Source organism: Strigops habroptila, chromosome 9, assembly GCF_004027225.2.
Source record: "Strigops habroptila isolate Jane chromosome 9, bStrHab1.2.pri, whole genome shotgun sequence".
Taxonomy (NCBI): Eukaryota; Metazoa; Chordata; class Aves; order Psittaciformes; family Psittacidae; genus Strigops; species Strigops habroptila.
The window spans coordinates 27,926,349-27,946,218 of NC_044285.2; the positions used below are offsets into that span (position 1 = coordinate 27,926,349).

A 19,870-nucleotide genomic window follows, 5' to 3' on the forward strand; every position below is an offset into this window, starting at 1 on the left:
TGTGGCCAGCTGAGAAGGAGATGCAGAAAGGAGGTCATCCTAGGAAACATGCCATAGAGAGATAAGATGTAAAACATTTATTTATAAAACACCCACCAGAATCCCACTTACATTAAGTATAGAGACTAAAGGTTCATTCTTATTACCCCAGTTGTGTCCTCTCTCCAGGCCAGAGTGCCAGCACGCCTGGTATTAAGGGGATGGAAGAAGTGGGCTGAAGACCTTAGTGGTCTAAATGAAAGGGCGGCAGGAAGGACAAGCCATGAGTATGCCATGCACTGAGTGGCCTTCCACCTCCAACACAAGCCCACAGGGCAGAAGCTATAGTGCTGCCATGGCTGCTGGGTGCAGTTTTGCCATGCTGCCCTGCTTCAGCAGTCTCCAGGACCACTGCTGTCCCTAGGTGTGTCTGCTATCTTTAGTTAGCACTGAGAGCAGCAGTAATCTCCATGCAAGTCGTGGGGAGGATCAATGAGTTCTGTTTCCTGAAGCAGTAACTGGTCCTGCCTGTGTCAAGCCTGGTCTTCATTTCAGATGCTGCAAAGGGCACTGGACCAGTGTTTGCCCCTGAGGAGGAACAATCAGTAGTATTGGGTGAGCCTGCAGCAGAAACCTACCCCCAGAGGAGTTGCCCATGACCCCCTCACCCAAAGCAGCTTTCTTCCCCTCCAGCCTTTTCCCAATGGACTCACTACCCCCTTTCCCATCCATCACTCCTGGCTTTCAGGCCACTGTCAGAAACCTCCTGCAAAGAGACAATGGCAGCCCAGACTCCCCATTCACCCCTGGAGAAAAGGGCCTGTGCATGTGGAGTGATAAATGGTTTGTCCCCAGCTGGAGACAGAGGGTTGGACGCTCCTGATCAGCTGCAGGAGGGCAGCCCTTTGTCTTGCTCTGGAGAGGTGGAGCAGAGGTCGGCCTCCGGCCTTAGGCTTCCTGGCATCTCTCAGTCTGAGTTCTTCCATGGTAATGCTGGAGCCCAGGTTTCCCGCATAGCCCCCTTCTTGCCACAGCTTGGAGCACCCCTCGTGGTTGGCATTTGGTCTCCAGCTGTATCATCTCCAGAGGATACCAGTGCAAGAGTTCTCCTGCCTGCCACGACGCCTCTGGTGTTATTTACAGACGTATCTTTCCACCTTCCGCCGACACTTCTTGCACACCACGTAGCAGCACCAGTGATATTTACAGTGACACCTCTCCACCACCTCCTCCGTGTAGGTGTTGTAGCCGCGGCCACAGCACAGAAGGTTGCAACTGTCGCTGCCCACGGAGGTCTTGTTGCACCGCCTGCCAAAGGAGGATGCACAAGTGGGAGCTGAGGGAGCATACCCACGGAGGGGTGCTGACCACAGCTATCTGCCCAGGCCACCTCCCAGAGCTCACTTGCCCACAGCAGGAGGCAGTGAGATGCACAGGTCTGCTTGCAAACTAGGGTTGGTACCAGCTCCTGCTGCTGTGACTGTCTTTGAGCAGCTGTGGCTGAGGTTGGACACAATCACTGTGTATCATGCTGGAGGCAGGAACTCCCCATGGAGAAGGAAGGGCGGATGGTCAGGACCAGGAACTGCTGTTACTGCTAAGTCTGACAGGATTGCAGGTCACAGCCCTGAGGCAGCCCTGGCTTAACCTTCAGGTTTCCCCATCCCTCTAAAAACTCCCTGCTGTCTGGCAGTCACTCCAGAAGGGAGAAATTTGGGAAGCACCGCAGACTCCACGGGCTGCTGAACTGTTCTGGTTACTGGCAGACAGCACCCAAAGGCTTGCAGGGAGAGGAGGCATTTCCCTTTCTGAACTGTCAGTGGGTAGATCCTGTCCTGGAGAGTAGAGCTGACAGACTCTCAGTGAGGGCTCTCCCTTTGCCTTTACCCCTGCATAGCTCTGTAAGAATGACATCTGCCTTCCTACCCTCCCTGGGGCTTTGAGATGCAAAGATTTCACAGCAGTCCCTGTTCTGTCCCCATCTAACAGGGGACAGCCCATCCACACCAGCTTCCCAGAGCATGCTAATGGTACAGACACTAATGAAATTAAAGGCTGAGTTAGAGTATGTTTGCAGCAGTTCCTTACCTATCCTGTGTCCCCAGAGACCCCAGGTGAAGATTTGGTGTGCAGTAGTCAGGAGAGTTGATGAGATAAACCAGATCTGTCTCTTCCACTGGCCTGACCTCCATTTCCTTGGGTATCAGCTGCTTCCTGGGCCCTATGAGCCGGTGGGTTACCTTGATGGCTGCCAGGTACTTGGACTTGAGGTCAGAGGCTATTTCATCCAACTTTGCCAGTCCCTTCCAACAGGTCTTCACTGAGCAGGAGCCTGAAACACCATGGCATTTACACTTGGTATCCAGGGAGTCACTCAGCACCTGCAGAGGACAGGAAAACAGACTAATTTGCTTCTGCTTTCTCATGGTACCCACTCTACAGATTGATTTGCAAGAGCATCCATGGGAAGTTTCAAGAGCTCAGCTGCTTACCACCACCTTTAAATGAATATAATGGGGCAATCAAAAACTCAGCCCTGCTTCATTTCCCATATGATAAGAACCTAACCCTTGGGGAACTCCCTGCTGGAGCTTGTAGAGGGGCTGATAGCTTCCCTGGCCAACATGGGTGCAGGACAGCCATGGAACAGGGGTGCATGAAAGTGCAAAACCCTGCAGTTCCCTGTGGGGCTGAGGAGCCCGGCTGGAGCAGAGCAGGATGGGCCTCTGCTTATGGGCAAATGTCTTGTGCTGGTTGTGGAGAGGGTGCAGGGATGTTTGGGGGGGGGGGGGGGGAGGGGGTGGGGGGTTTGCAGTGGGGGGTGTCTCTGCAAACACACATAACTCTGTTTTAACCATTTAGTTGCCTCCTGACTTTAAGGATGGCATCCTGGCTGGAGTCACTGCCTTACATTAGGCACCTCTGCCCCCCAGGCTCTGTAAGGTGCCTGGCCTGCAGCAATGGGGTGGACATGGTACCCACCTGCCGACCCACCGCACTGTTATGCAGATTCATGGCCTTGAGCGCTTGTGTCCCCAGCTTGCTGGATTTTAAGGGACTGTCAGCAAAAGCAGCGCCGAGCTGGAGGCCATAGCTCAGGTTGTCCCCACAGCCACCCCATCTGAAGTCCGGCCCGGGGACCTCCGAGGGGACGGAGCCACAGGAGCAGAGAGGGACCTCTCCTGAGGCACAGGCCTGGGCGATGGAGTGTGTGATGGCAGCGGCAGCCAACGCATAGACAAAGGCGGATTCCCGGGTTCCTGGGAAGAAGAGGGGGAGATGTCGTTCCTCCCTGCCCAGCCAGCACTCCTCTTAAGCATCTCACAATGCAAATGAGGTTGTTATTTTTTCTTGCAGCAGGATAAACCCAAGTCCCAGTGTTTTTAAACTGTGCCACCCATTACGTTACCTATTATGTTATATATTATATCCCCTCCTCTTCCCCCTTTTTTTTTGAGCCTCTAGCAGCTTTTAGTCTGAAATGGAAGTTACTACATGTCAGATGATTTAAATTGCACAAGATTAGCACCAGTGTATGGCAGTAAGTTTTCCCCAAAATATGCATCTAAGGCAAAACTGACATCCATCAGCTGAACAGCAGCGCTGCCTGTCTGGACAGCTACATGGGGCAGAAATTGGAGCACCAACACAGCAGATGAAGGGTCCTTTACCTCTCAGCAGGTCAGGGCCAAAGCTGGGTGCTCGCTGGATGGAGGAGCAGTTCCACCTCATGTCTGCAAAGGTCTTCTGGCAGCTGCTCTTGGTGTGGCGTGCGGCCCGGACGATGCTGGGCATGACCTCCAGGTTCCTGCGGCACATCTGGAACTGGTCGGGCACCAGCCCGGCGAGCAGCCGGCAGTGGTGGCTCTCATTCCAGGCCACCCCGCTGCCGCTCTCCGTCAGCCCGCTGTGGGGAGAGAATGGGTATCAGTGGGGTGGGGAGGACAACGGGGCACCCAGCCGGAGAAGGAGAGTCCCAAAGGAGGGGGTAACGGGATGGGGGGTACCCCCCTTGGGGCTGCTACTCACAGCCACTGGATGGCCGCGGAGAGCCCCAGCTGGCAGAGCAGCGCGGCGGCGGCGGTGGGGCGGCCCATGGCCGGGACCGGGGCTGGAGCCGCCGCCCCCTTTTATAGCCGCGGGCGACGCGGTCCTGCCCCCCGGGGAGGGGAACAAAGGCGGTTTCGGCGCAATTCACAGCGGGCTGGGGAGTGGTGGGTACAGCTGTTAATAGCAGCGCCTGGGGAGTGATGGAGAGGTGATGGGGAGCTAGAGCTAAGCACTGCTAAGTGCTCAGGTGCCGCATACCCCTCCGTGCCCCCCCAAGGCTAGAGATGCTGCATACAACAGGCACCCATATTCTCACCTTTGGCATCTTCAGGAAAACCACTGGATCACAAAGCAAATACATGTGTCTGCTCAGCGTGTAGTAGCTCATCCCTGTAACGGGCTGGCAGGAATCACAAAGGCAGAATATTAGTAAGGGACATAAGGGATTGGCATAGGCTGATTGTAATTTCTGCTTATTTTCTGTGCAAGCAGCTTTAAAAAATACATCTTCCTTGACCCAGAAAGAGTGAAAGTCTCAGCTGTCTGCCTCCTGTGTCTCCGGAGCCCAAGGACAGCCAGGATTCTGCAATAACCAAGATTCCAGATGTACATATGTCAGTCAAGGGTGTGGACACTTCTCACTAGCCTGGAGCAGACCCAGCCAAAGGCTGCGCTGGGACTGAATGTGTGGAAATGCTGCCCCTAGACACCAACTTCACAGCTTCAGCCCCTTTTCTTACAGACAGACCATCTTGCTGACCCATGCTCAGTCAGAGCATCCGCAGCTGCTGGGGTTTCATAACTGCAGAGAGAGAGGGTGAGCAGAAAGGGACACATGGAAGGGCTCTCAGCACGCAGCCTGCAAGCACATTTCAGAGTCATTGTGTTGAAGCAACTTCTCTCCTGCTGCAGGAAGGTGCTGCGCTGCAGGGCCAGGGCTCCCTCCACCACAGTCCAGTCTGCATCCCTGCCACTCAAACTTGAGAAACAGCCCTAAACCCAACACACCCATTAGGAAGCATGTGGTAAGAGCAGGATATAACTCAGCATGGGGCTGTCTTTAGCTTGTCAACACTTCACACCCCACTCTGTAGTTGGCATTGGGCTTTCTGTTGCCTCCAGCACCCCAAAGTGCATGGGGGCAGGAGGGACAGCTGAAGGACTTGGCTTTGACTCTGTTGCTGGGCTGTCCAGGTCAGGACTAATGCGCTGATATTTACTGCTAATTCCAGGTTCCTGAAAACAGCATAACCAACTTTCACAGCAGTTTGCCTCTCCAGGCCAAGAAAATGAGTTAAAGTCCGCTGTCTGTCTCCCAGACAGCCCAAAAGTGGAGTTTGTCTGGTGCTGTGAGCAAACTGATATCTGCACGTCCGTGAGCTAGCACTGGGCATGGGTATCAGCTGCAGAAATGCCTGTTTCATTGCAGGGACCAGCTTACAGCTGGCACAGGTGATGCAGCCAGGGAACTCGTGCCTGCTTGAACAGGAGCTGGCCTGATGTAGCATTTCCTGGTGTAGCATTTCCCATTTCTTGCACATGCTTGTCACAAGGTGTATTTCTCTGGATCTTTCCCTGCCGCAAGAAGAAAATCAAAAGTACAAGCTTGCTGCTGTGACGACCTTCAGCAACCAGGTAGGCTGATGCTCTCCCACAGAGGAAGGTGACATTTGAGAGACAAAGCCAGCTGACACCATCTTCTTTTGGAAGCAGTCATAGGTTGAAGACCTCTACTTTCTTTTCACTTTCTCCCTCACTGTGCGACTTCCTCTCTCACTAGAAGGTGCTTTCCCTTTACAGGACATGACTGGGTGGTTGGTTAGCATCCCCTCATGACCTCCTTTTGACTTGCTATCATGTGCACTAAAACTAGGACACGCAGTTTGAATTGTTGACCTTCCCAAATCACTCCCTTGGGATGAAAAGGCCAAGGTGCATTGTGCTGGAGCAATGGCCCATGAGGAAGGGTCCTGCTAGGAAAGTGCCGAGGTCACTCCCAAATCCCAAGCAGAGTTACAAGGAGCTTAATTAAAGGACAGGGAGAAAAGAAAGATATGCTCTATTCAGTGTCCCTGGAATTGGCTGGCTCTGATCCCATTAACCTCCCTCTCCCTAATGCCTGTGGACTGACACCAAAGGGTCCAAAGTTATGGCAAGCTGAGGAATGATTTTTCATCAAGAGTAAGACAGGCACAGGATAAAAGCAAATTTGCTGAGCTGCTCATCAGGGCACACAGCTGGGATGTCTCTGCAGAGGGCACGTGGAGGCCAGCAACCACCATCCATGGATCTCTGCTTCAGAGGGCTCTGAGCAGAGAGCCTGCCCGGCTCTGGACACCTCAGCAGCTGCACTGCCACCGATGGAACTTTGGCACTGTTTGCTGGGACTCCCTGGTTTAGGGCAAGAGGGGCCTTTTTTCACTGCAACCAGTACTTAGAAAATTATCCCGGAGTATTTCAGGGTGGGAAACACTTTCCTGGTGGCAGAAAGCAGAGTCCCTGCTGGAGAGCTCAAGGGGTAACCCAAGTCTATGTTCCCTGAACACCAAATCCTCTGTTTTGGTTTCTGTCTCCACAATGAGGACTAAGCTGGTTAAAATAACAACAGTCTGCCTATTTTTATGGGGCAAAGTAGCAGTGAACATGCCCTATCCTGTAGCACATGCTGCTCCAAACCACTGCAGACCAAGCATCAGGTACAGCAGAGTCCTCCAGCCCCTGTGGGACACCAGGGCTGGTCCTGCCCTACCACTGCCTTTTCCAGACCCGATTATTGCCCTGTGGAGGAAGATGTAAGGGCAAGTTAGACACTAGCTAGTGCAGTTTGTGATCCCCAGCTGTGGGATGTGGAAGTCACAGCCTGCGGGAAGTGGAGCACAGGCAGACTCCATCCATTCATCCACAGGGCATCCATCCTGGGGAGCCATTACAGCATCTTTCAGTCTCTAGACTTCCTTACGGTCCCAGACACAATTCAAGCACCCTGACTGTTTCCAGAATGCAGTTTCCTTTTTTTTTATGACACCAATAGGTGATGCCCATAAAACAACTCCCAGAGAACTGCACTTGGCCTCAAAGTACCTCTGATAAAATCCACAAACCAGCTTGAGACACAAGTGTGTGTGAGGGGTTGGAGCTGCATCGTGCCATATGGAAAGAGCCAGGCAGAACTGACAGGGAAGGGTCTCACCACTTCGTAGCTCACATACCCCATATGATCTGCTGGAAAGACCCACTGCACACACCAGTCCTGAGCTTTGAGACAGCCTCAGTGCACCCTCCAAGGGCCGGGACCAACCAGCACTGTAGAACAGCAGACAATTTTCTCAGTTTTCTGAAAGCCCAACTGAGCCGCTCCCTCCTCAGCCCAAAGTCTCCTCCAACCATCCCTGCTATTCAAGAGAGCTGATGTTTGTTTTGCTCCAGTGGTACCTGAGGCTTGGTACTGCCGTCCTATGTAAGATCACACTCCCTCTGGCTCCAGTCCCAGGTGGCACATGACAGAGATGAACCTGGTCTCTGAGCTTGGTCTTTTTCTACCCAGGGCACTGCAATGAGAGAAAGTCCCTGTTAAGTCCCTGGATTTTGGTTATACACATCATGGGACCCCAAAAGTGGAGGTAATAAAACCTGATAAAGCAGCACCTGCTGTTGGGGCCAGATGTTGGTGCTGTGTGGGGCAAGGTGGCAGCACCGTGGGGCCCTGCCATATGACTGATGGCTAAGTGCTGCAAGACTCCATAGGTAAAGCTGAGGTCCTTTGCCATTAGGTGAGAAACCGAAGTCAGACTGGTCTCACCACAGTGATATAGTTCAGCTTTCACCTTTCTCGAGCCAGTTTGGTCCTGCTGGTGCTCACTGTGCTCTGGAAGTCCCTGGTATTTCTTCAAAATCTCACCTTACCAATCATAGGTGTTGCAGATCCTTCTCTTACCTTGACATGAAAACAGATACGGTGCCCACACTTCTCCCTCGCACTAGCCCAAGTGCTCCTTTCACTCTAACCCCAAGGATTTTGCTGTTATGAAATCATATTCTCTGTAAGTTCCCTTTTCACCCTTGGGGAATGGGGAAATGCTTTCGGCCCTGAGGGGGACATTGCGGGGAAATCTGAACAGCTTCTGGAGGATTAGGAATTTTCTGACCAGGAAAAACTGATTTTGTCAGTGTTGGGAGGTGCCTGGGTGGTTTTTTGGGCATCATGTGCTCAGCAGGCAGAGGGAGGGCAGCGGTTCACAAAGCTAAGGCAATCCTGTGTGCTGGGCATGTCTAAACAGACATTTCCTTCTTCAGACTCCAGCCAGAGGGACACAGGAATTCCCAGTCCCTCCCAGATAGTCACCTTGCCCTGGAATCCTCTGCACCAGGTATCCTGCATCCAGCCTGCTTTGCTGGTTGTTGCTCCAGAGTGTCCCAGTGCCACATGTCTGCTGAGGGATGAGGAGGGCTCAGTGGGAATGCAGGAGATGTTAATCCTTCTGGGGGGGATTTCTAACGTTATCTCATCAGCTGCATGAAGCAGCCCCGCACGGCCTAAGAAGAAGTGACCATCACAACTAAACCATACAACAGAGGATTTCAGACAAGAGGGTCAGCAGTCCCCTAATCTCTCCTGAGCGATGCTAAAAGGTGGGCAAAGCGCAAGCCCACCCGTGTGCAGGCAGAGGGGAGGAAGGTCTAGGGTTGCTATATAGGCAAAGCTGCTTTCCAGCGGAGTGTTCCCAGCAGAAACTGGTTCCTGGGGCTGTTCCTCCCCAGGACAGGACTTTGCACGCCGTTGTGGAACACCCTTCTCCCTGCTGGCTGTAGGTGCTGTGGCACCAGCACCAGCACCCGCTCTGGTTGGTGCTGGCTGAGCATCGGGAAATGGGCATCAGGGATGCCTGACACCTAGACAGGACATGGAGCATTGTTCTACCGTTGCCCAAGCTGTTCAAAAGTGGGTCTGAGGGGGCTTAGAGCTTCCAAACCGAAAATGACCCGTCCCCTGCAAAAAGGGCCAACCCCTTCTCTGCTCTGCGGTGTCGGGGCCAGAAAGGAGAGGGGATATTGCCACCTTCTGGCCAGTGGTTTTGCTTTTAAGGGCCACCATCTTACCTTCTGGTCCCTGGAGAGCCTGCTTTCACCATGCTCCTGCTGGTGTTGGTGCTGGCACGTTTCACATTGCAGGAAGGCACTTTTCCGCCCTATTAACCATATTGCTTTCAGGCAAACTCCTCAAGGTGTGGATGGCGTCTTACTCTGGGACCTGGAGGATCTCGAATGGGTTGGCATAGCCAGTACCTAGTGCGGTTGGAAGGTAACTGGAAAGGCAAGAGCACGTGGATTCTGAGGGGGTTTGGGAGAAGCTGTGAGTAACAGGCAAAGCTGCTGGAGAGCAGGAATGTGGAGAGAAAACACACGAGGACAGTCTGGAGGCATTTCATAGCTTTACAGGTGCTGGAGCCAAGACCAACGCTGGGGCAAGGAGGGTCAGTACCATCCCCTTCCTTTGGGATGTGAGGTCACTGTGGGAGTTGGTCAAGGGCACGAGAAGCCAGTGCCAGCATAGGGAACAGTGTTGAGTGACTTCTGAGATCCTCAAGCTGCCTCCTACGAAAGGTGATTTTTACCAATCCCTCTTCACAGAAAAGTTTTGCAATGACTGAGTAGTAGGGGAGAAAAAAAAAAGGCTTCCTTTTAAAGCAAAAGTAATCCTGCATTTGAAGTCAGTTCCTCTTCTTAGCTCAATCCTTGAAACAACTGTAGGGTAAGTGCTAAAAATATCCCTTCCCCTTCCCTCTGTTGGGGAAGGAGGAGGGCAGGAGGGGATTCCCAGCCTAGGTGGAGGCTTCCCTTCCCCACCCTGCCCAAGCCACCATGGGGAGAAAGCGCAACCGTGCTGCTGGAGCTTCATCTGTGGGTGCTGAGCAGAGGGAAAGACCAAGGGGAGCAGGCAAGGAGCAGGGAGGAATGCTGGAAAACTTCACCCCCAAACTGCCTGACTGGTGTTGGCTGCCCTGGGGTCACAGACAGGAGAGGAAAGCTCAAGGGGGAGCTCACAGAAGGGCAAGGAGACCTACTGCTTGCCTGCACATAGAGCTTGCTCCGGCAATTAAGCTAATTATTGAAGGAACATCAAATAGTTGTCCTGGATGGCCAAAGTTTCATGTCCCCCATTACTGGGTCTTGGACAGGGGCCAAAGAAAACCCCCATGAATGGTTTGTTACCCACATAAGCACACAGGGATCCCTCCCCACGTACCATCCCAGCTTGCAACAGCTTGTAGCTTCCTTTTTTATAAGGACCTTCCAGGGGTTCCCCTGCCACCGGAGTGCCCTGTGTCCCCTCGAGCTCCTGGTGACCTCAGTGCTCCCCCACCCCACGCTCACCTATCTCATGAGGAGCCACATCCTTTTGCCTGGGAAGCTGCGGCAGCGCCAGGTCGTGGTGACGCAGATGGTGGTGGCACGCTGTCATGTGGCACTGACGTCTCTCCGAGGAGGCAGGTCATGCTCCCTGACCAGCTCCTGCCATGTCCCAGAGGTTGTGGATGAGATCCCTGCTGCAGGCAGGCACCTGGGAGCATCGCATCCCCTCCGGAGCCTGGGGATGCTGGTGTGGGTCACCCTGGCACCAGCTGAGTGCCCTGTGGCAGAGGGTTGCTTTCATTTAGTGAAACCTTCCTCTTTCTGATGTAGTGGTGGAGTCAGTGACCTCACCACAGGATGGATACTGAGAAGCAGCCTGGGGGTGGTGGGGACCTGCAAGGGCTTGCTCCTGCCAGCTGATCTTCTCCAAAGCCACTTACACATGATGCTGCCTTCCAGCTTCACTATGGCTATCCAGTGCCCCACAGCTGGGACCAGGGACCACGGACCACGAGTCTGTGCCTGCTTGTGGGTTCAAGTTGTAAGAGACAGATGGTGATGCTTCATGTGCTGCTGGCATCCCTGGCAGTGTTCTGTGGCAGGCAGCACACATCAAGGCAGCCTCTGCAGCACACTCTGTCCCCAGGGTCCCCAGGCAGCAGGGCTGGGGGATCCAGCTGCAGAACATGTGTCCACATCTGCACTACCCCCACAGCAGCCCTGGACATCCCAGGCAAGCGGTGCTGCAGAAGGCAATAGAGGACTTTGCAAGGCAGGGGAGATACTGGGAGCTGCCTTCTCCACCACAGTCTCACTTGGCTGAAGGTCTGTGTGCTGGAGAGCCGGTGGCAGGTCCCAGCCTGGCCAGAGCCCCACCAGAGAGGAAGAAAGTGTCATGAATAACACGCCCGACCTCACTAACTGGGCTAGAAATAGCTGCCAGGGGAGTTTTGTTGAGTCACGTAGCAGAGGCTGTGGCAGTGAGTGATAATGGAAAGCAGCAGTGGCTCAGCCCTACAAATGGGAGGGACGCAGGGGGTGATGTCCCGAAGGTGACACATTGGGATAAGCCACTGCCACCAGCCTCCTGTCCCATCCCAAAGCTGCAGAGCAACTGCTGCATTAGCCAGGAGCACGTAAAAGGCACCCTGCCGTGGGGAGCCAAGCTGTGGTTAAGAGGACAGTGGTTTATGAGATCAACCACATTTGGGAACACATATTGCAGCAATATCAGCAAAAAATAAATGAAACAATACCTTCAGGAGCCGTTCTGTGGCTGTGCATGGAATTGGATTTACCTGAGCTCTTTGGTTGGTGAAACCCAGGGCAGGAGCTGCTGGGCAGAGGGAGGGAAACAGCATTCTCTGCTACAGTGGTTTCGTGCCCTGCAACAGAACAAGCACATTATCTTGTAAGAGAGTTGGGGAGTTTTAGGCTAACCTGTGCTCCTTCTAAACACAGAGGGTGAGAAGTGCTCTCCCTGCTTGAGGAGCGATACCTGCCAGCCAGAAACAAGGAAATTCTTCAGCTCTTGAAGCAGGTGAAGCTCCAGCTCTCATCTCCATGGAAAGAAAGGGAAAAAGGAAAAAAAAAGTGCCCTTGAATAGAAGTTAGTTGCAGACAAGGTAGTTTCCACATGAGTTAGCAGAACAGCTGGTTGGAAATTTTTGATAAAATCTGTTTTTTCTTTGAAAATGCAGATCCAGTGAAATGTGGAGGCTTTCCACTGGAAAGAATGAGTTTGGCTGGATTTCTCAACTAGTGTTCACTAGAAAATTTGCAAATGGTCACAATGTTTTAACCACCACTGATGTTTTTTTCAGACCAGAATTTGTACTCCTACTGCCTTACAGCTGTACATGAAAATGCATCATTTTTGGCATCATCACTTTATTTGTTTGAACTTCAATATTCTACAGATCTTTTGCCCTCATTTTAGATCAAGAAAAAGCTCAAGATGCCAAGACATCCCTGCGATAAGGAAACCATTTCCTGTAAACCATGGGAAGCTCAGCCTGAGGAGCAGTGCAGCACACACGACATACCCCCTGTACCACCAGCCAGGACCACAGCCGGGTCTCTGTGACCTCGTGGGTAACTTGTGCTGGTTTCTGCTGACGCAAATGCAGGGGCAGGGTCTGACAAGCCTGGTCACATCTTCTTGTCCCCTCTGCCAGCACAAGCCCTGGGTGCTCACCCTGTGCCCTGCTCCTGGCCAAGCTGGAAGCGTGCTGCTTTTCCTGTTGCTGGGAGAAGGGGACATTGCCCTTGGAGCTGACGTAGATTCACTACTTCTTGTAGTACCTGTGGGATCGCAACCTGGAATCGTGTTTTTCTTTGAATTGGAAAAGCACATGGACATCAAGAAAGATAATAACCCAACATGCCATTTCCTTGGCTCAGTTCCTGTACCTTCGCAACCCTTCTTTGGCCCTGGGGGTTGGCCAGGTTTCCTTGTCAAAAGAAGCTTACCTCCCCTTCCCTTGCGCTCTGGCAGCCTCCCTGCTGCCAGCAAGGCCGGTATCTCTCTTCTACCTCTCTTTCCCTAAACCTTATGTATCTTTGGGAGCCTTCCCTACAGGATAAAACCAGTACCAGGATACTTTCTCCTATTTTTAGTATGTGCTTTAGCAGATGCTCTAAAACTTGGAGAAAACTTTAGGCACCAGCAGCCCGCTGTCCCTTCATGGGTCAACTACCAGCTGGTCCGCAGGGACACAGCACAGCCTTGTGTCAACAGCGCTGGATAAACATGGCTCTGGAGCACTTGGGCAGCCCAGGGCAGTGCCTGGCACTGACTGAGCACTCAGTGGCACGCAGTATCCCCAAACACCCAGCAGTGTGCAGTGTCCCTGAACACGCACCTGTGTGTGACTGCAAGGCTCCAAATGTCTGCAAGCCTTGATGCAAGGATGATGCTGGTGGGAGCTGGTGAAGCAGCAGCACAAAGGGCAGGACATCCTATGGTGACATGCATGGAAAGTACAGCCTGGGAGGGGGTTTAAATGAGGAACAGGCCACACAAAATGTACCAGAAACACCCACCGAAGGCAACCAGCATCTTGGGCTCTGGCCAGGCAGCTGCAGAGAGTGTCCCTGTAACGTCCCCAAGTGTCTGGGCTGGGGAAGGGGGCTGGCACAGCTTTAGGGACTGGCCGAAGCTGCACTGAACTCACTTGGTGAGTATGCAGGAAAGCCTGCCCAATTTAGAGGTCCCTGCGGGGTGGTGACATGCAGTGCCAGGCTCCTCTGGGATGCCCTGGGCACTGGCATGGCCAGTCACTTGCCATGATGAGGCGCAGAGAGCCAGATCAAAGGGAAACTGAGGCAATTATAGAAATACGGGGCCATCAAAGGTGCTGGGAGTCCCTTGGGAGCTGGATGCCCATCAAAGGCCAGGAAGCTGCAGCCCCAGCAGCAGTTATGGGCAGCATGGGGAAGGCATATGTTTTGCAGCAAAAATGCCCTTTGCTTCACAGTAAAACCACAATAAGCTTGAAAGGAAAAAAATAAAGAAAGTAGTAATTGGGATTTTAAGTGACTTCCAAGCCCTTTTGCACTCACAGCCTCTAACCCACCAGGTATGTGGGGAAGTAGGTGGCCTTGGCCAGCTGGGTACTTTCAAGATGGAACAAAAGAGATGTGAAACATAAAAGGTTTCATTGCAGCCTTATATTTTATCCCTTCACAGAGCTGGCCGCAGCCATTGAGGTGCTGCTGTCGGGGGGAGTGTAGCAGCACTCTGCTCTGGGATGCTGGACATTCACACCTGGGACAGACAGACAGACACCATGTGCAGACCGGGAGCATCGCCGTGACAACAGCCATCCCACATCGCCGGTACAGCTCACCATCCCACTTAGCACCTTCTCCTGCTGCCCTCCCCAGCTGGGGTTCTAGCCTCCCCCCCTGCCCAATATTAAACACCATTGATAAGTGGATGAGATGCTCAGAGGGTGCCACCAAGGACCATGGCTGTGCCAGCACTTACCGCTATGATGGGGACTGAGCTGCTACTGCTGACTTGGGAGTCCAGTCACTGAGGATGAGCACATCCTGCACCCCTGTTGAAGAGCCAGTGCCCCACCATCAACCACAAGACAGCTTTTCTCTCATTCTCACTATCTCAATGGGTGAGGACAGGGCAGATTTCCTTCCGGCACATGCAGCAGTGCCTGGGTTCATTTTAAGTCCTGCCAATGCCACAGCACTGTTCAGGTGACAGCTTGGCAGGAAAAGGCACAAGAGAGGTGGTTAGGGTCCTGCAGAAACCCCCTTCGCACACCAGCATGTGGACCCAGCACCACACCATTCCCTGTCGCTGCCCACTCCTCACTGCTGGGCTGGGGAATGCTTTTGGGAGCAGGAGCAGGTATTTAGTCAACCTATTTAAACCTACTTAAAAGGCAAATAGTGTCTGCTGGGAGAGCTGTAAAACAGTCAGGTGGCACTAATGGAGACAATACCCTTTCCACAAGCAGAGTGTGCTGGGTTCAATGGGGGTGGATGAAATCAACCAGCCCAGTCTCTGGTTTCTTGTGATGAGAATGTACAATGGCAGGGCAGAAAACTCACCTGCAATTGCTTGTAGTGTGTTTTATTTCTTGTAGGGAACAGAGTAGATGGGGGCATTTTCCTTCTCAAGAAGGAGAGGTGGTCCAGAGACTACCTCTGCCCAGCCCAGAGCTCAGCACCAACCATGCTGCCTTTATTTGATTTGCAAAACATGCAGGATACCGGTGAGGGGAGGAGACCCAAAATACAATATTATTATTAATATTATCAATAATAATTAGAGTTCTGACCGATTGCAACAGTTCCTGCTTCCCAGGGCTGCCCTACACTTTGGTGACACTGTCTGCTGGCCTTGCCTCAGCTGGCTCCTCTCTTTTGGGGTGGTGGGGGAAGACCCCCATGCTGTTGTTCTGGAGTCCCGCAAACCCTGGTGACTTCTGCCCTTTCTTCAGAAGGCAGCAAGCCCCGCAGCTGAGAAAGAAAATGCTCATCATGACCACGAGCAGAGCCAGCGAGCCGGTGTCCTTGGGATGTGGACAAAGCCACCGAGGGCTGCTGGCTATCGTGGCTGAGAAGTTCCTGCTTTCGTCCTGGTAGATGCAGAGAGCTTCATCCAGGTCCAGCACACCCACACCAGCAGCCCGCAGCATGTCCAGCCAGGCCAGCGAGCAGCAGCTGAAGGGGTTTCCAGCGATGGACACGTCCTTCAGGCTGTGGGACCAGCTCATGAGCGCCGGCTTTTCCAACATCAGCAGCTGGTTACTGCGAATGTCCAGGCTTTCCAGTGGGGAGCAGAAAAGACCTGCAGGCAAAAGGCTCAGATTATTGCCTGAGAGGTCCAAGACTTTGAGCGTGCCCAGGCAGGGGAGCTCTGCCTTGCTGTCGTCCATCTGGTTACCCCTCAGAGAGAGTTTCTGCAGGCAGAACTCCAACCCCCTCAGGGCTTCCTTAGGCATGAACAAGTCCTTGTTCCCCGACAGGTCTAGGGAGAGTAGCGAGGTCTGGTTGAAGGCGTATGGCTGCAGCCTGGTGATGTTGTTCTTGTAAAGACTCAGATGCTTCAAGTGAGGCACGTTGTAGAAGGGGGTGCAGGTGCCTCCCAAATTCCCCTGCTGGCTCTCACAAGGCTGGAGGCTGTTGGAGCCCAGGTCGATCGTTTCCAGCTGAGGCAGAGCACCAAAGAACCAGGGTGGCAGCATGCGGAAGGCATTGCCATGGAGGTCCAGCGAGCGCACAGACAGGGCGGTGTGCTCCAGTGGTGCCGGTGGGTGGTCGCTGGGCTCCATGCCACTGGTGAGCGACTCCCTGGCTACATCCTGGAGACAGTTCATAGCCACGCTGAGGTGGTGCAGAGAGCCCAGGCTGTGGAAGAAGGTAAATGGGAAGAGCTGCAGCCGATTATTGCTGAGATCCAAGTCAGCCACATGTGTCAGAGCAGAGAGAGTATGCAAGGTCCTGTTAAACCTCGCCATCTCCTTGTAGTGCAGTACAAACTCCCCCGGGTGGCGTGAGCCTGGAAGCAGGGAAGCAATAAGGTTGTTGGAGAGGTTTAAGTGTGTGAGATAATGGACTTTGGGGAGCTCTGGAAAGTAGAGCAGTCTGTTATGGCTCAAGTCAAGCACTTGAAGCAAGTAGGGCTCTACTCCCTCCTCTGAGGAGAACAGCTCCAGGGCGTTGTGGCTGAGATTTAAAACTCGCAGCTGTGTGAGGCTGAAGCCAGAGATGCAGTGGAGGGAATTCAAAGCCAAGTTCACCACCTCCAGCTCTTCCAGAGCCTCAAAGACTCCCTCCTCGATTTCCATGATGTAGTTATTGCTGAGGTGGAGCTCGCGCAGCCGTGGTGTGCTCCGGAAGATCCCTGCCAGCAGCCTGGTCATCCTGTTCCTGGAGAGGTCCAGCACCCTCAGCCTGGTGAGGTTGCGGATGTACCAGCCTGCCATGTGGCTGTCCAGGTTGTTTGCTGACACGTCCAGGACCTCTATATTCCTGAGCAGACGAAAGGCTTGTCCATTAGCCAGGTAATTGCGGTCGAGGTGGTTTGATCCCAGGAGGAGAGAGCGCAGCTGAGGCAGCTGAGCCAGGGCTGTGGCTGACACAGCTTCCAGCTGGTTGAAGCACATGTCCAGGTACTCGAGCTGCTCAAACCCCGGCATGGAGCTGCCCGACAGGTTTTGGATGAAGTTGTTGGAGAGCTCGAGGTACTTCACTCCTTGGCCAAGCTCCTTTGGAAGCTTGCGCAGGCCAACTCCTTTGCAAGACACCTTTGTGGGGCTCTACGGAGAGACAGGAGAAGCCATCAGCATGAGAGGGTCTGCAAACCACAGCCCCAGCCAAGCCAGCTGCTGTCCAAGATGGGCATCAGCAACATGGACATGAGCACAGCTCCCCTTCCCAAGCCCAGGATGGGAACAGACTACCTAAAGCTACTGCTTAGAGACAAGAAGCTTGTCCCCAGGGCTAAGGTGTGCTTTGCAAAACACTGCTGAGTTGTTTCTGATGGTGCAAGAAGGAGCGTCAGCCTCGGGACAGCAGGCTGCCCTCCCATGCATCCCAGCAAGCAAGATGGGCAAAAAAGTAGTATAAGCACTGAAGATGCATCAGGCTGGTGGGGCGAACCCAGACTCTGGAGGGCACTGAGACAGCCCAAGGACTAGTTCAGAGCATCCCTGTCCTGTCTGGGCAGAGGAGGAGCTGACACCCCCATGGCAGGGATTGCTGGAAGGTGACATGGCAAGGACATGGGAGTAGCTGGGGGCCAGGAATCAGCTCAGAGACAGGAAAGCAGAGAAGAAATCAAAGGTAAGAAGGTTAGAGATGAAGGCTGGAGGGAGTTGAGAGCCATAGGGAGGAGATGCACCCTGCGCTGCACAGAGGGATGCTTCCAGCCGGGCTTGGACCCAGCAGTGCTGCTGGGACCATCCCAGCCCAGGGGCTCCTTGGAAAGCAGCCTTACCTGCTGGCACCGTGCGGATCTGAGCCTCACCTCCCCGCTAGACTGGGCTCTGAGAACAGATGGGAGCAACCAGAGCAGCAAGCATCCTCTTTCAGCCAGCCGGTGTTCAAACAAGAGCATGTTGGGCTGCAGGCACTGCCACCCCCGTCCCACTCCTCCAGTGCTCTCTGGCAAGCTGGGCAGGAGCCGGGCTCTGTATAAATAGGTTTCAGGATGGGATGGAGGAAGGAGATAATGCATGTGGGTGTTTGTAGCTACGGAAGTGGGAAAAGAAAGACATAAGATTGCAGAGGGGGAAAAACAGTGCAGAAAGCCGCAAGGAAGGGAAAGAGAAACAGCAGGATGGGGAGGAGGCAGGGCTCAGGTGATCGGCTGGACCAGCCGCCGATATCAAATGCCGGGAGGCAGAGGTGGTACTTGGGACAGCTGAGAGGGTTTGGGGGAGTTCCGCTGCATGGACCTTGTTCTTCCTCCAGCTTCCTCTGCTCTGTGCCAGGGGCAAGCCATGCTCTGTACCAGCTATCCCAGGGCAGCTGGTGAGACCTTCCCAACCATCCCAAGCCAGGAACCAAGCTCCGGGCTGCAGCCACCAGGGATCACCGTGGGAATCCCAGCAGCTCGGGGCTGCAGGTGAGCTCACCGCAGGGAGGCAGAGCAGGTTTCTCTTCCCGCACTGCCGAGGGGACTCTCCTGCAGCATCCTGGCGTTTACCACCCGTTCCCAGCAGGATGTACAAAACTGGCACACCCACACCCCCTCTTCCTCCCCAGGAGTCCACTACGCTGCAGGTGCTGGGCTCCTCACTGCCACATTCCCATGTCCCTCCAGGCCTAAAGGATGGCTGCTGGGTCATCTCACCCAGGGAAGGAACCAGATGGGTACTTTCCCTGTGACAGCTCCAGGTGGTATCCAGGCTCCTAGAGGGATCCCACAGAGATTTTTCTGTGGTGACATCCCCATGTCCCTGTGCCACCTGGTGCTGACACGCTCCCCGAGGACATGCTCCGCGCAAGGTTCATGCGGGATTTTGGCTCACTGTGGCCAATTTCCTTCCCATCTGAAGGGGCATCTCCAGGCTGCTGCATGGTTGCCCAATGATGTGTTTTGCTGTAGTTTCAGCTGTAGAGCTATTGCTCCAGTCCTAGATGTATCTGGCAGGAAAAAATTTTATATATATATATACACACACTTACACATATGTATACATCTGGAGGATGAAGCAGCCTGGCTTCTGCTGCTATTGCCCCTCACCCTCCTCACAGCTGACGTGGTGGGGAGCACTTTGTCACCTCCAGGATGTGGTTCAGCCTTCAGCGAGACCAACGTCACCAGAGCACGGGCACACACAGCAGTGACAGCGGCTGAGCTCAGCCCGGAGGCCAAGGCTGATGGTTTAGGGTGATACCACCGTGGACCTGGGCTCTGACAGCAGCTGGGGCCAGGGGCAGCTCTGAGCAAAAAGCCCACTGCTGTGTTTGGAGGCGCAGTGAGGACAGCACATCTGTGCAGATGTGGAATGTGCAGGCTCTGGCTAAGGAATCACTGACCTCTGGATGAACCTTCACCTCCACCATCCCTCATCTCCCATCAGCAGCCAAGTGCGGAGCCCCAAAAGCAGAAGGTGATGCAGGGGAGGAACCACACCATGCAAGTGGTGCAGCCCCCAGCACCTGGGGATCCCCGGCCCTCTCCTCCCTGCATCCTAAACTGCTGGGCATGGCTCTGCACAGTGGTCATGGCCCATGAAATCAGCTGAAAAGTCCCCATTTTTGAACAGGGACTTCTGTGGAGAATCCCTGGCCACTGGCATCCCAAGGCTGTGAACTCCCTTTGCAGGAGCACCCAGCAGAGCGAGCTGGGTGCGGACCTAGAGCCGTCCAAGGTGCCATGCAAATGCCAAGAGGCTTTTCATGGATCATGCCAAAGGTAGAGCCAACCACACAGCATGAACGGGAGGGATTTGCTCCTGCAAATCGCAGGGCGACCTGTGCTTCTTGCCACTCCTGGCCTCCAGGCTGGCTC

General features: G+C 53.8%; 2 protein-coding genes across 5 annotated transcripts; both read right to left on the minus strand.

Moving 5' to 3' along the window:
- Window positions 1-62: 62 nt before the first annotated feature.
- Window positions 63-9,629, minus strand: LOC115612776 (protein Wnt-11b-like). 4 transcript variants are annotated; one of them, XM_030497500.1, is made up of 9 exons: window positions 9,127-9,629; window positions 7,462-8,456; window positions 7,239-7,332; window positions 4,346-4,429; window positions 4,009-4,219; window positions 3,651-3,886; window positions 2,962-3,239; window positions 2,068-2,360; window positions 63-1,287 (listed from the first exon to the last, which is right to left on the minus strand). In XM_030497500.1, the coding sequence occupies exons 5-9, from the start codon at window positions 4,074-4,076 to the stop codon at window positions 1,113-1,115; spliced, it is 1,050 nt and encodes a 349-aa protein (XP_030353360.1). In that variant the 5' UTR covers window positions 4,077-4,219; window positions 4,346-4,429; window positions 7,239-7,332; window positions 7,462-8,456; window positions 9,127-9,629; the 3' UTR covers window positions 63-1,112. The 4 variants fall into 4 exon arrangements, with proteins under 4 accessions (XP_030353360.1, XP_030353358.1, XP_030353359.1 ...); XM_030497498.1 differs by having other exon boundaries at window positions 4,346-5,604; XM_030497499.1 differs by lacking the exon at window positions 9,127-9,629 and having other exon boundaries at window positions 4,346-5,604; window positions 7,462-7,577; window positions 8,372-8,403.
- Window positions 9,630-15,067: 5,438 nt separating this feature from the next.
- On the minus strand, window positions 15,068-18,004 carry LOC115613197 (transforming growth factor beta activator LRRC32-like). Its single transcript, XM_030498354.1, has 2 exons — window positions 17,849-18,004; window positions 15,068-17,168 (listed from the first exon to the last, which is right to left on the minus strand). The coding sequence occupies exons 1-2, from the start codon at window positions 17,966-17,968 to the stop codon at window positions 15,219-15,221; spliced, it is 2,070 nt and encodes a 689-aa protein (XP_030354214.1). The 5' UTR covers window positions 17,969-18,004; the 3' UTR covers window positions 15,068-15,218.
- Window positions 18,005-19,870: the final 1,866 nt, after the last annotated feature.

Coding starts and splice junctions, on each gene's coding strand:
- LOC115612776 (XM_030497500.1), bottom strand. CDS start 4,076: ATGGGCCGCCCCACCGCCGCCGCCGCGCTGCTCTGCCAGCTGGGGCTC. Junction 3,887..4,008: donor TCCGCGGCCATCCAGTGGCT/GTGAGTAGCAGC, acceptor CTCTCCCCACAG/CGGGCTGACGGAGAGCGGCA. Junction 3,240..3,650: donor TGGCCCTGACCTGCTGAGAG/GTAAAGGACCCT, acceptor TCTTCTTCCCAG/GAACCCGGGAATCCGCCTTT.
- LOC115613197 (XM_030498354.1), bottom strand. CDS start 17,968: ATGCTCTTGTTTGAACACCGGCTGGCTGAAAGAGGATGCTTGCTGCTC. Junction 17,169..17,848: donor GATCCGCACGGTGCCAGCAG/GTAAGGCTGCTT, acceptor GTCTCTCCGTAG/AGCCCCACAAAGGTGTCTTG.